General features: G+C 39.6%; 1 protein-coding gene across 1 annotated transcript in view; it reads left to right on the top strand.

The window, feature by feature from the left end:
- Window positions 1-14,738, top strand: part of LOC124789295 (beta-1,3-glucan-binding protein-like) — a 129,071-nt gene that overhangs the window by 84,608 nt on the left and 29,725 nt on the right. The window contains exon 7 of the mRNA XM_047256608.1: window positions 8,643-8,779. Coding sequence (XP_047112564.1) covers window positions 8,643-8,779 — 137 coding nt within the window. The remainder of the gene's footprint in view (window positions 1-8,642; window positions 8,780-14,738) is intronic.

The following is a 14,738-nucleotide window of genomic DNA, read 5'->3' as shown; positions in this document are numbered from 1 at the left end:
TTACAGAATGCACATAGGAGTAGTATACATTTAACAGGCTGGCTTTGCTGCAACAAGTTTTTAAGATCCATATCATGTAACTGGTTTTGCTTAGTTTTCTTTGCAAATATTAAATGTGTACCTCCCATTTTGTGTTGTTCTGGAGCCAGAGTCCCAGAAATTTAGTGCTGTCAACACTTTCAAGAACTCTGTCCCTAAGTTATATTTCTATGTTTGGGTGGTGTCTTCCTTTTACATTATAGAAGTTCAGTGCTACTGTCTTTTCTTTGTTTATAATTAGCTTGTTGTAGCTGAACCACTGTTCTACACTGTTCATTGATTGGATAGCGGAGTCTTTTAGTTTTTCTTCTGTTTTACCACTAATAAGGAAGCTTGTATCGTCTGCAAATTGGAGGGTAGTTTGGCAATACTTGTTGTACATAAGATCATTGACATAGAGGAGAAACAGAATGGGTCCTGGAATGAGATTTTCACTCTGCAGCGGAGTGTGCGCTGATATGAAACTTTCTGGCAGATTAAAACTCTGTGCCGGACCGAGACTCGAACTCGGGACCTTTGCCTTTCGCGGGCAAGTGCTCTACCAACTGAGCTACCCAAGCACGACTCACGCCCCGCCCTCACAGCTTTACTTCTGCCAGTACCTCATCTCCTACCTTCCAAACTTAACAGAAGCTCTCCTGCGAACTTTGCAGAACTAGCACTCCTGAAAGAAAGGATATTGCGGAGACATGGCTTAGCCACAGCCGGGGGGATGTTTCCAGAATGAGATTTTCACTCTGCAGCGGAGTGTACGCTGATATAAAACTTCCTGGCAGATTAAAACTGTGTGCCGGACTGAGACTCGAACGCGGGACCTTTGGCTTTCGCGGGCAAGTGCTCTACCAACTGAGCTACCCAAGCATGACTCATGCCCCACCCTCACAGCTAAGCCATGTCTTCGCAATATCCTTTCCTTCAGGATTGCTAGTTCTGCAAGGTTCGCAGGAGAGCTTCTGTTAAGTTTGGAAGGTAGGAGACAAGGTACTGGCAGAAGTAAAGCTGTGAGGACGGGGCGTGAGTCGTGCTTGGGTAGCTCAGTTAGTAGAGCACTTGCCCGCAAAAGGCAAAGGTCCCGAGTTCGAGTCTCGGTCCGGCACACAGTTTTAATCTGCCAGGAAGTTTCATACCAGCACACACTCCGCTGCAGAGTGAAAATCTCATTCTGGAAACACCCCCCAGGCTGTGGCTAAGCCATGTCTCCGCAATATCCTTTCTTTCAGGAGTGCTAGTTCTGCAAGGTTCGCAGGAGAGCTTCTGTTAAGTTTGGAAGGTAGGAGACGAGGTACTGGCAGAAGTAAAGCTGTGAGGACGGGGTGTGAGTCATGCTTGGGTAGCTCCATTGGTAGAGCACTTTCCTGCGAAAGGCAAAGGTCCCGAGTTTGAGTCTCGGTCTGGCACACAGTTTTAATCTGCCAGGAAGTTTCAGAATGGGTCCTAATACTGGTCCTTGAGGGACACCATCTTTTACATTTTCATATCCTGAATAGTAGTAGCTGATTTTGTTATGGTCAGTATATTGCACTTCAACCACCTGTTTGCGACCACATAGGTATGTCTTGAGCCACTCATTGGATATACCTCTAATTCCTAACTGGTCAAGCTTCTGCAGTAGGGCATTATGGTCAACGACATCAAAAGCTTTAGATAAATCAAGACATATGCCTGTCACAAACTCACTTGCATCCAGTTTAGTATAGATTTCATTAAGAAATTCAAATATTGCACTTTCAGTTGAATAGCCTATCCTGAAGCCATGCTGTGAAGGAGAGAGAATTTTATTTGTATTTAGGAAATCAGACAATCTCTTATAAAAAACTTTTTCTAAAATTTTAGAAAATACAGGCAGTAGGGCTATTGGTCTATAATTTGAAACACATTCTGGATTTCCTTTTTTGAACAGAGGTTTCAGCTTTGCTGTTTTTAAGCGTGAAGGGAAGGTTCCTGACGCCAGTGAGCTGTTGCACAAATGTGTCAAGGGTTCAGCTAAGGCAAGACAGCATTTTTTAATAATTGCATCCGGTATTCCATCAATTCCACATGAGTACCCTGTTTTCAAGGTTTTTATAACTGATAAAATTTCTTCAGAATTTGTGGGTGAAAGGAACAAAGATATAGACACATTTCTCACACTATTGCATGATGGAGGTGATATTTTGTTTTGTTCTTCCAGTCCACTCACCAACTGTTCACTTACATTTGCAAAATATTTGTTGAAGGTCCCTGCAATTTCTGTTGGGCAAGAAATCATTTGTCCTTCATAACATAAGTTCATATTTTTATATTTTTTAGTTTCACTTGTTGTTTGATTTTTTATAAATTCCCATACAGCTTTAGATTTGTTTTTTGAATTTTCAATGTATTTGTCATTTGCCATTGTTTTAGCTTTCCTTACAACATTTTTGAGGATCCTCTTGTAATTCTTCAGGTACAAATGAAATTCATGAGGCATGTTCTGTGTCTTTGCTATATCATGTAATCTTCTTTTCTCTGCACAAGATGTTCTAATACCTGTTGTAATCCATTTGTTCTTTTTGAAGTTAGGTTGAAATTTTTCCTTTTCAGTGGAATTCAGCTTCAAAGTATGACATGAAGATTTCCATGAATTTTTCAAACTTTTTGTTAGTATTTTCACAAGTATACACTTCATACCATGTTTCTTCACTTAGTCTCTGTACAAAAAGGTTTATTTGTTTGTTAGTGAATTTCCTTGCTTCTTTTACAAGTTCATCTTTCTCAGTTGTTTCACTTGGGGTGTGCAAAGCAATAAACTGTGCATAGTGATCACTGAAGCCAGTATTAAGATTTCTGGCACAGAAATTGTGATTTACATTTGTGTTTATTAATATCTGATCAATTGTTGAGCTAGTTGTTGGTGTAACTCTTGTAGGAGAGTCTATGGTGGCTTTTATGTTATATGTTTCCAGTAGGGTCATGAAGCTTTGCTGGTCTTTTGAGATTTCTTGAAAATCAATATTAAAATCTCCACTTATGATCACTGTTTTGTTAAAGTTTTTTATAGTATTTAAAGCTGCTTCTAGTTGGTGACAGAAATCATTAAAGTTTCCATCAGGGCTCCTATATACACAGATGATTATTAATTTTAATGCAAAGAGTTCAACTGCGGATACTTCAAAAATTTTCTCTTCAGCTAACAGTTCAATGGGTTTTATGTTACAATAATCAATGCCACTTTTAACAAATATACATGACCCTCCATGACTGGATGTAATTCTAGAAAATGATGAAGAAAGATTGAAGTCTGCAAGTTTTGTGACTGACATTGCATCTTTAGGCAGCCAGTGTTCAGTTATACACACTACAGAAACGTTTTTTTAGCTCATGAGTACATAAAATTTCAACTTCACTTAATTTGTTTAGCAGTGATTGGACATTTTGATGAATCAGCATGAAATTAAAGGTTGTGTTAGGCTTTGGCATATTGTTAGACTTTGGCATATTTAATTGATCACTTACCTTTACCTTGTCAATAAAAAATCATTCAGGTGTGCTGGAAGTACTGCTTTTCTTTTCCCGACTGCACCTATTCTTCTATTATCATCTGCAGCAGAATTTTCTTCTGTGTCTGACTTCCCTGGTAGTTGTTCAGCTGCTGCTCCTACTGTTGATAATATTGCTGCTGGTGTTAGAGCTGGGTCTGCAATTGGTAGAGCTGTTACTGCATTCATTGTGCCTGAATATTGGAGGCACCTAGTTCCTTCTTTTGTTGTTGATGTTGGTGAGTGAGGTCTTGCTGCCGTTGTTTCCTTCGAATATTTGGGGGGCCAATCCAGGATGATTTTTCTTTTGAGTGTTTGATGCCTCTTGGTGATAATTTCTCCAATTTTTCCGATGAGCAGTTTTTTCTTCATGTTGTTAACGTGCCATCCATGTAATGTGTGGAATCTGCGCCCAATATTATTAACATTTACGAGTTCTACATTTCTGAAATGATTGCAAAGTAATGAAATTTGTCGGTTGGCATTGATTATTTCTTTATTTACGCATGACCAAGACGGTAAGTCATGCCGATGTGGAATGTTCAGCACTAAAACATTTGTGTGTGTCAACTGTCCTAAGCACCTTTTTAGTTCTTGTTTTGCTTTGTGGGTTTCGGTTTTATATACGTGATTTGACCCACCAATTAGCGCAACAAAGTCCTCAGAGGATAAGTCAGCAATGTCTGTGGATCGTACATGATTGCAAACTTCCAACATAGAAGCACCAGGCTTTATGTAAGCGATTGTTTGCAAACTGGACTGATCGTTCAGAAGGCGAGCAAATCCACGACCATGACTGTCTGCCATCAAAACTACTTTTCTTCGTTTAGGTTTCTCTGCCTGTTTAGAAGGTCCACCGTCATTATGGCCAAACAATTTAGTATCAGCGCTGGACAAATACTTGATATTTGGGTCACGCAAGTGTTCAGGTCTTTCAGTTTCATTTCCTTTCATAACAGTAGTTGAGTTGTTAGGCATTCTTTTGGATGTATCACTCCGCATATAAGCCGAGCAGTGCCAGGTCAATTCAATAACAAGGGAGTACCCAAAACAAAAACTGGAATTATTTCTTAAAAGCTATATATTTCAAAATTGTTTACAAAAGAACCATATTCCCTACAAAATACTTTCCGTTACAACTTATACAATTGTCCTACCAGTGCTTCCACTGTTTGAAACATTTTGTAGTCATCTTTAGAAACGGCTGACAGCTACTCCCTCATTCATTTTTTGACTTCCACTATGTTGTCAAATCGGTGTCATTTCATGCCTCTTTTCATGCATGGAAATAAGAAACATTTCCAGGGAGTCAGGTCAGGTGAGTAAGATGCATGGGGCAGTGGAACCATGCCATTTTTAACCAAAAACTATCTAACAGAGATGGCTGTGCATGCAGGTGCATTGTCCTGTTGGAAGGACCAGTCTCCTGTCTGCCACAAATCAAGTCTTTTTTGATGAACACTGTTGCATAGTGTTAAAACTTATGAAAATGGCCTGTAAGCACAAGCTTTCGAATTCTTTCAATATCTTTGTCAATTTGAGCGGTTGATAAATGTCCAGAATGAGGTTTGCCAAACCACCGACATGTTGCCATTTTTGAATGGAGCAAACCTTGCACACTTGAATTTTTCCCATGGTGTGATCTTGGTAAGCTGTTTTTAACATTAAAACAGTTTCAGCAGCATTTTTACTGAGTAGAAAACAAAATTTCACAGCCGCGCATTGTTCAATTTAACTTGCCATCATAAAAAACAAAACAAGAACAAACAGTGCTAGCATAAACTGTCACTGCAGATAAACAGAACAAGCCAGGTCGAAAACACAGGCTGCTCTGAACTGGCAGTGAGTTGTACTATACACACCTTGCGATAGAAACGTGTACTATGCAAGCTCCATCCACGGCAATGATATTCTGTTTTCTTTTTTTGGGTACCCCCTCATATCTTGATATTTGAAAGTAAACTTGTAGGACTGGATTAACACTGTTTGTTTCCACTTCGCATTAACAGCTTATTTCCTTTTGACATGATCTAAATTTACCCTGAACATTAAAGAGCCTAATGGAAAAATACTACATTTTTTTAAGACTGGTTTAATATTATTCTGAATGACAGTGTAACTTTGTACCAGTATCAAAATTGATATTTTACTCTAATAGAACTTACTTAGTACACATTTTCACCTTCCCAAGCACTCAATAATCATAGATGTAAAATGTTACAATGTCTGTTGTGATGTGTAGCTTGTTTTGTGTCAAGTATTTTCAAATAATGGAAAAAAGTGGTACAAAGTTTGTCTTGCCTCTGTAAATTCTTCATAGGTGGTGGACCAAGAATGTTGGTCCTGAATCCATGTACAGTACTATGCTGCTCAAGTTGTACTGAATTACCTGAAATGAACATTGCTTCTCTAATGAGAGCTTCTCCAATGGTTGATGACTGCTTTGCAGTTGCAGCTTTTTGAAGTCACAAATCCAGTGATGCAGCTTCTGGTAATAGACACAAGTACCTGATTTCATAAAATGGCTGGCTTTTTGCCAGAAATTTTAGGAGTGCTATTACTTGCGACATATGCTAAAGTTTCACATTTATCATTTGTGTTGATTATATGTTCCTCAATGGCAAGTAGGGATATCAGATTACTAAGTGTTGATTCACTTGCTTGCAAAGATTCCTATCCATTGATAAAGTACTTGTATGCTCATGATGAGACTCATCAAAATTTTTATAATAATTATCTGATCAGGTATTTGCTCACCTAGAATCTCAAGCAATGTGCAGATCTTCAATTCTAGCAACGTCTATCATTATGTCGCCAGTTGCTTTTTTTACAAAACTAAACCACTGCTGCACTATGATGTACCTAAACACTGGATCAAATTTTTGTTCGCAATTAGATATTAACTTGTCCTCATTTCTGTCGACATGTTGCAGTTTGTAATATGAATTATGGTTTTTTCCTTCACCTAATGTAGCAATGATTCATTGAGTTGTTGTGTCACAATTTGCTCAGGCTGCAACCAGCTTGCTGTTCATATCATTATCAAATGGTTCTTCAGGCAGGTTGTATGCACCATCAATAACAGACCAAGCATTGTGTAATTTTGATGCTATTAATAATTGAAAATTCCAAGAATGCCAAATTTCAACGTCTTTGAGTTTATTTATGCAGATCTTCTTGTTCGCAGTCTTGAGGTTAAGTTATTTTGCTCTTTTTGTATAGTCAGAAAACTAACCTCACCTGGTACTATAGCATGTGAATTGTTAAGATGAGCCTGGTACTAACCTTTCAGTAAATATTATTTGAAATAAATGGTTGTAGCTCTGTCATAATGATTATTTTTTGGCCAACAAATGAAACATAATAAAAATGTATTTTATTTGTTAGACATGAAATACTGAAATATGTACAGATACTTCAAGAGGCAAATAAAATCTGCATTGCTGAGATTGTTTATGAGAACTGGTGATTCCTGTTCCAAAGATTTCATCTAGTAAGTGTGCTAGAATTTGCGCTGATGAGGCGAAATATAATGACCACCTGTTTAATAGCATGTCGGTCCACATCTGGAACTCAATACAGCAATGTGATAAGTTTTTAACAGGTCCTAGGTAGATTTCCAGAGGTATGTAACACCAGATGTCTGTGAACAGGTAATGCAACTACCATGAGTTATGGGCTGGTGATTTGTGGATGCAGAGCTGACTCCTGATAGTGTCCCAGATGTGTTGCATCATTATCAGATTAGACAAGTCTGGTAACCAGAACATCACTGTGAGTTCACTATCATGCTCCTCAAATCACATAGCATGATTCTGGCCATGTGTTATGGACAGTTGTCCTGTTTGAAGATACCATCACCGCTGGGGAAGACATAAATCATAAAGGGATGCAGATGTTCCACAATAGTGTTCATGTTGTCAGCAGTTGTCATGGAAGGTCATATGGAAGCCCAGGTAAATGCCCCCAATAGTGTAATACTACCCCCATTGGCATGTGTTCTTAACTTAGTGCATGTTTCAAACAGTCATTCACCTGAATGATAGTATATCCAGGCAACCGTTGATCTGGCGCAACAAGAAATATTATTCATTCAATGATGTAATATATCCTCTTTGATCCATCATCCAGTCTTGACGATCTCATGTCCTCTGTTATCATAATTAATGATGTCAGTGAGTCAACATAGGAACAAATAGGGGACATCTGCTGCAGAGCCTCATGTTCAACGCTTTTTGCTGGACAGTGGATTTCTCCATTTACAGTTCTTGTCATCACTAGAATGATTCCACATATGTGTCTGCTCCACTTACATACTTCCTTACCACATCATGCCTGCAACCCTACCAGGTGGCAATCAGTCTCACAGTGAACAGTGGCTGTAATGTTTTGGCTCATCAATGTATCTTGTGAGTGTTTATAGCAGATTCCCCCCCCCCCTTCCCCCCCCCCCCCCCCTCCCCGAGCTCATGTGAATACTATTTAGGCAGAGGTATGTGTTGTCTGGATTTATTTTAGCAAAAAAAGATTCTCTTCCCCGTGACAACAGGTATTCAACTGTGTGTGGTGTGAGATTTATCATTCATCTCCTATAGTTTCACGAATCAGCTGTACCAATCTTCTCTTCCCAATATTCTTTAAGTGCAGGCTGTGTATCTAGTGAAATATCATATATCCTGACTGATAGTTAAGCTTTCACTCTATTGCATAAAATATCAACATTCTGACTGGTGCCAGAATGTTGATTTTTATGCAATAGAGTGATAGCTTAACTATTTCACTTACAGACTTCTCAGTTTAAGAACGTTTTATTTTACCTCAGGCATAAGAATATAGGTACAAATCTGAAGGCAAATGTGTCATTTAACATCGGTGGGTTTCAAGTAGCAGAACAATGTTTATTTTTCAGATGATACAATAAAAATGTTGACAGTCTACTAATAAATCATGTAATACAATAGTGTCTATATAATTTTTCCCTCATTCCAAAACATAATTTTGTTTATTTGTTTTTGCTGTTCAAATTTACACAATAATAACAATATGGTTGAAATTTTTTCTTGTTATTTGGTGCTGAGAGGATCACAATGCTCATTAAATTTTCAGATCAGCTGGTGTTTGTTGTCGATGGTATGGAGATTGGAAGAGTTCGACCACCACTAGGTGGCTTTAGTGGCTTGCAAGAATTTGCTTCATCACCTACAGTTCCTTGGAAGTCTAAACTTGCACCATTTGACAGAGAGGTATGATTCTTTACAATTTCTTTATAGTTTCTTATATCTACAAGTGTGTTGGAAGTGTAATCTTTCACTGTTTAACAGAGAGGTATTCTTTATCATTTCTTTATAATTTCTTATTTTTACAAGGGTATGCTGACATGTAATTGCTCTGAATTTTTATGTAAATCTCATAAAGCTTTTTAAATAAAACAAATGTTATTAACATTCTACATGTTTATTCTTCACACCTATTACAGCCCTCTGCTGCTAGAAGGCTCCAAATGGTAGCATGTAACACGCTGGTGTGAAATGTAACCATGTCGTTGCATGAGAAACAGCATGCTGTAATTGGGTTTTGAATTCAAAGAGTTTGTCTGCACATGCTGCACCCTCTCCTTCAGCATGACAATGTCAGACCACACATGGGCACTGTGACATCTGCAACAATCCACCACCTTGTGTTCGTTGTCATCAAAAAACCTCCATACACTCCTGATTTGGCCCCATTCAATGTTCATCTGTTTCCAAAACTTTAAGATCACCTTCAAGCACTTCACTTTGAGTGTGTTTCACTTTGATAGTAAAGGAATGCTTGGTGCAGTGATGAGCTTGATGCAGATACCTTGGATAGCATTGTGTGCCTTTATTACAATCACAATTACAAGAACATTAACAGAAAATTGTGCTAAAACCCAGAAAGACCTCAAAGGTCAAAAGTATAAAGGAGATGACACACCACCCAGTTGAAGTGCAGTGAGGATATACACTGGTAGTTGTGTTTGTCTCTCCCATTTGCAGGAGCACTGGTTTAAGACACTTGATGGAGACCACTTCCTCTCAGTCACTGTGCCATATCTTGAAGGTGGGGGGTGGGGGGGGGGGTGGGGGGGGGGGTTGAACAGCTTTAAATGAACCTGTAGAAGATGGTGTAAGTGGAGGAAGGACTGAGTTTTCATGAAACGACACATTTGAAAAGCTGAACAAGTCATTATGCATAAAAATCTGTTTATCCACATGCAGCTTTGGTAGCGTCATAGGGAGAAGAGCCATATTTTCACATAGGTTTGCCCCAAAATTTCCATTGTTGCTGGGAGGTCTGTCGGTTTGTCAGATCACAATTATGCTGGTAGCGGCAACATTTTTCCACAGAGTAATTAAGGAGAAGAATGAGTGCGCTAGTTCCTCCTTGAGTGTAGGCCTCAATCCTAGCAGGACCACCTTCAGAGTGCAGTGGAATCTTTGCACCATTCCATTGCTGGAATATTGATAACTATTTGTATGGATGTGGTTGCACCCACAGAGATGAAGGAGTTCTTAGAATAATGCTGCCTCACACTGTCTACACCTGTCAGTTCAAAATGGTTCAAATGGCTCTGAGCACTACGGGACTTAACAGCTTTGGTCATCAGTCCCTTAGAACTTAGAACTACTTAAACCTAACCAACCTAAAGACATCACACAACACCCAGTCATCACGAGGCAGAGAAAATCCCTGACCCCGCCGGGAATCGAACCCGGGAACCCGGGACACCTGTCACTCATAATAGTTTGTGGCACTCCAAATTGTGCTATCTGTCCACTAAGTACTCTCTTTTTATTTTAAATTCAGTGCATTAGTATTTGTAAAATGACTTTCACATAGTGTTCCTTAAAAAATGACGGTCATTCCACTTGGGACCTGTGGAATGGTACATTAGCTTATTTGTTTTAGTTGTAAATATTTGTCATGTATTGTTGTTTTTCTGACATGTTACACATCCTGGAGGACCTCCTCAATACGGATCAATTGGAATGAAAGTAAATCTAATCTAATCTAATCTAATCTTGGCCACAGTTGTGGTAATGACGTCTGCCACCAGAAATACTTTGGCCATGTTGTAAGGTGATCCACTATGGTAAGTAAATAGTAGTGGCCATTTTAGCAGGGTAGTGGCCCTACCAGTTTCACATGAATGTGACCAAATCTTGCTGAGGATGTGATATGTTCCCTGTGGGGCCAACAATATGTCTTCCCGCCTTGCACTTATGACATCTCTCACATTATTGTGTCCACTTATGGCTGTCTTTATTCACTCCAGGCCACACCACCTTCCTCATCAACACTCACCCCATAGTTCTCACTACCAGGTGTTAAAGGCTCATTATGCCTTGAAAACTGCTCGACAGAAATTTCTGGGACATAACATACATCATATTGTCTGCACTGTTGCACCATAACGTTAAATCTCCTGCCAATGTTTTTACATGCATGAATGTCAAATTAGATTGTCCATTCATTCATAATTCATGTAATTTTTGGTCAAGAGTTCATGCTTGGGCAATGTGGTTCCTGTTTACTGCTTTTATACTCACACAACACAGTGATAAGCAATCGGCCACAATGTTTTTGCTACTGCTAATATGGTGGACATCCATGGTGAATTATGAAATAAAATCAGCGTGTCTGAGGAATTCCAGCAAGCCTTTTGGAGTCTCCTTGCTGAAGAGTGATGTTACGGTCTGTGTAAATAGTCAAAATGCGGCCTTTAATTGAATATCTGAAGAGACAGACAGCTGCATATGCTATGAAAAGTTCCCTGTCTATAGTACTCCAACCCTTTTACATTGGTATGAGCAACAGGGCAGAAAAAGGGAAAGGCTACCAAGCGCCATCAACAAGTTCCTGAAGTGCCACCCCCACAATTGTCTGGCTGCCATCCACCATAATGGTGTGATGCATTAATCTGAGGGCGAGCAAGTAGTACTGCCCTTGCAGCACACTCTTTTACTCTGTCGAATGACATCATCAGCTCTGAGGAACTTTTTGCACCAGTCAAGTGTTTGCCTTTGAGTAGTTTTGTTAATGTGATGCCTGGAAAGATGACGGTGGTAATAATTAAGCATTCCTAGACACCACCTTAAGTCCTTCAATGTTATGTGCAGTGGAACCTGTTGTATGGCTGACACATGCTTCATCACCAGTCAGCCCATCCACTGATACCTAAAAACCAAAGAACTTTACTTTGTTATAACTAAAAAGATACTTGTCTAAACTGATCACCATACCAGAATTTTGGAGTCACAAGGAAACTTGACGTAAATGAGACTTGCATTCCTCCTGATACTTTGAAAAATTAAAGATGAAAATTTCAGCCCACACAGCACATGACATGTTCGAGCAATGTTTTTCAACTTAAAGGGCAGTTAACAATAATTGAATAAATCAAAGAGCATGGTGATCGTCATCTTGTGAATGACTGATAGGAATACAGGAATTTGTGAATGTGCCCATGTGCAATTGATTATGCTAAAAAAATATGCACCTGCCACTGAATTGTTCACATCCATGATATGTGGAGTAGGGTATCTATCCAGTATAGTTATGAAAGTTAACACTCGATAGTCTCTGAACAGCCTCCATGTACAGTCTCATTTCTGGGTCATATGTAGAGGTGATGCTTACTGACTATCTGATGGCCTTGTCATGCATTGGTGCATTTGCCTAGCTGCCACTAGTTTTCCAGGCATGAGATGGCATGACTTGGCTGCTACTGACTGTCATGGCATAGTGCGAATGAAAAATTGCATGTTGTGTGTGCGTTTGCTCTTGATAGGATATGTGGAAATTCTTCCATGAGGCTGTGCCATTCATTATGTTAAAACGCTGCTGTGACTGTTGCATTCTGCAATAATCCTCTCTTAATGTCCACTGCGAGGTCAAAGTTGTGTAAGAAATCAGTGCCTAGAATTGGTTTGGTGACATCAGGTACCAAGAAATTCCATGTTGTGTGCTCTTGAAAGCCAAGATCTAACATTAATGATTTGCTTCTGTAAACTTCGATTGCCGAGTTATTTGCTGCTGTTAAATGTAGAGGAGCGGCTGTGCTGTCCAGTTGAAGTGAAATAAAATGTTTGTGGCTAGGGCCTCCCGCCAGGTTGACCGGTCGCTTGGTGCAAGTCTTTTTAGTTCACATCACTTCGGCGATGGGGATGAGATTATGATGAAGACAACACAAAAACCAGTCTCTGAGCAGAGAAAATCCCTGACCCAACAGGGAATCAAACTCGGGCCCCTTTGCATGGCATTCTGCTGCACTGAAAACTCAGCTACTGAGGTGGACCACTGTCCAGTTGGAACAGTCCTTTAGGTAACACATTGACATCTGATCCTGTATCTCCCAAAAACTTCTTTTTGGAGCATCTATCCATTACTATAGCTGCTTTGCCCAGTTTTCCATGGTTGTGAATCCTACCCTCAGATTGTGATAGTGTCCATAGAAGTAGAGCTCTTCAAAGCAGGAATTTTCATAACCTGGTGTAGCTGCACTGTGATATATTACTTCCATGCTGGCTACCAGCTCAAAGCTGCCTAGCTGCTTGCCTGTTGTTTCAAGCATATGGAACACAGTATCCCATTTGGATCAGCCTCCTGCATGTTGTTAACATGGGTATCTTGTGCTGAACACCTGAGTGTGCACTGCAAAGATTACCATTTGCGAATGTCTCCTGTGAATCAAGGAGCAAATCACATACGTATGTGGGTGACTTAATATTTCTACATGATGATCTGGAGTGCCCTTTAGAGGCTGTCAAATGCTTTTGGGTACTGAGATGGTGTAGAACATTTGCAAACCTTGTCACTGAATCTTTTGTGAAGCCAATATCATGAGGATCTGTTTCTTCATGAACTCTTGTCATATTCCATATAGTCTTGCCATCGTACAATGCCTGTGCTAGCTTCTCCTATGCATTCTTAGTTATGCAGGGAACTGTCTGTGCAAACTATTCGATTGTGGTAGCTTGTGCCTTGCTCATTATGCTTGATCTTGGGCTACCATGCTCACTTGTTTCCAACATTCTTGGTTCAGGGCCCCCAGCTGACATAATACTGTCTATAATGTTGCTTGCTTAGTATTCATGCCACCATTGCTCCTGCTCATCCTGGAAGCACTTGCAAAGATACACTTTTTTCTGCAGCCAAAATTATTCTCGTGTTTATGGGGAGTCTTTTAAGACACAACATGTGTACCTATTACTCTGGCATTAAATCTAGCCCTGCTAGTAAGTTTACGTAGAAGTTGACATGGAGATCTGTTGCCTAAACCATCATCTGCCCTAACTTTTGCACCCTGTGCCCCAGAGAGAGGGTGAAGTTTTTTATGAAACAATTTTGTAATACCCTATAGTTATGGGTGGGCAAAACATCTTCAGGGAAGATGTATCATTATTGGTTTTGTACTGGCAAAAATGCTTTCTGCGTCTAAGAACCAAAGTTTTGGACATCCTGAACGCTGTTAATTTCACATGTTACGCTGTCCTACCTTGTGGTGTTGGCTGTAGTATGTGCTGTTGCTGTTGTTGTGGAGGGTTGGTACCTGCACCAACACTAAAATGTGGAGGCAGCCTGTTAACATAATCCTCCCGTTTTGTCCCTCTGTTCTCCAGTGGTGTCAACACTTCTCATTCTAATCCCAGTCACCACCAAAAAAATGCTTGGTACAATGGTGAGCTTGATGCAAGCAACCTGGATAGCATTATACACCTTTATTACTGTTACAGTCCCAAGAGCACAAAATCAGGATCAGTATGAAAGAGATAGCATACTTCTCAGTTGAAGTCATTTGTTACAGATGATTCATTGGTCATCACAATAAAGATGAAGTGTTGGAATCAGAGGTGATGTTGTGGCTCTTTCAACAAAGTCAAACATTCTACAATACTGGTATCAACAAAGTGGTCTCTCGTTGGGAGGAATGTGTTTGTGCCCACGACAATTATGTTGAGAAATAAATAAGTAGACATGAAGAATAAAGATGTAGTGTGATAATAATGTTTGTTTCACTTAAAAAAGCTGTAAGAATTTTCACATAAAAAAGTTGGAGGCATTACTTTTCAGAATGCCCTCATAGGTACTTCTCCAACATGCCCACAGCATTTGGAGATTTTAGAATAAAGTCATCAGATTGCTTAATATATTTTTGTTTTTTATGACTTTTTGACTAAT

Source organism: Schistocerca piceifrons, chromosome 3, assembly GCF_021461385.2.
Source record: "Schistocerca piceifrons isolate TAMUIC-IGC-003096 chromosome 3, iqSchPice1.1, whole genome shotgun sequence".
Lineage (NCBI taxonomy): Eukaryota > Metazoa > Arthropoda > Insecta > Orthoptera > Acrididae > Schistocerca > Schistocerca piceifrons.
Note: the sequence above shows the minus strand (reverse complement) of the source record. Positions and strands in the feature narration are given on the sequence as shown.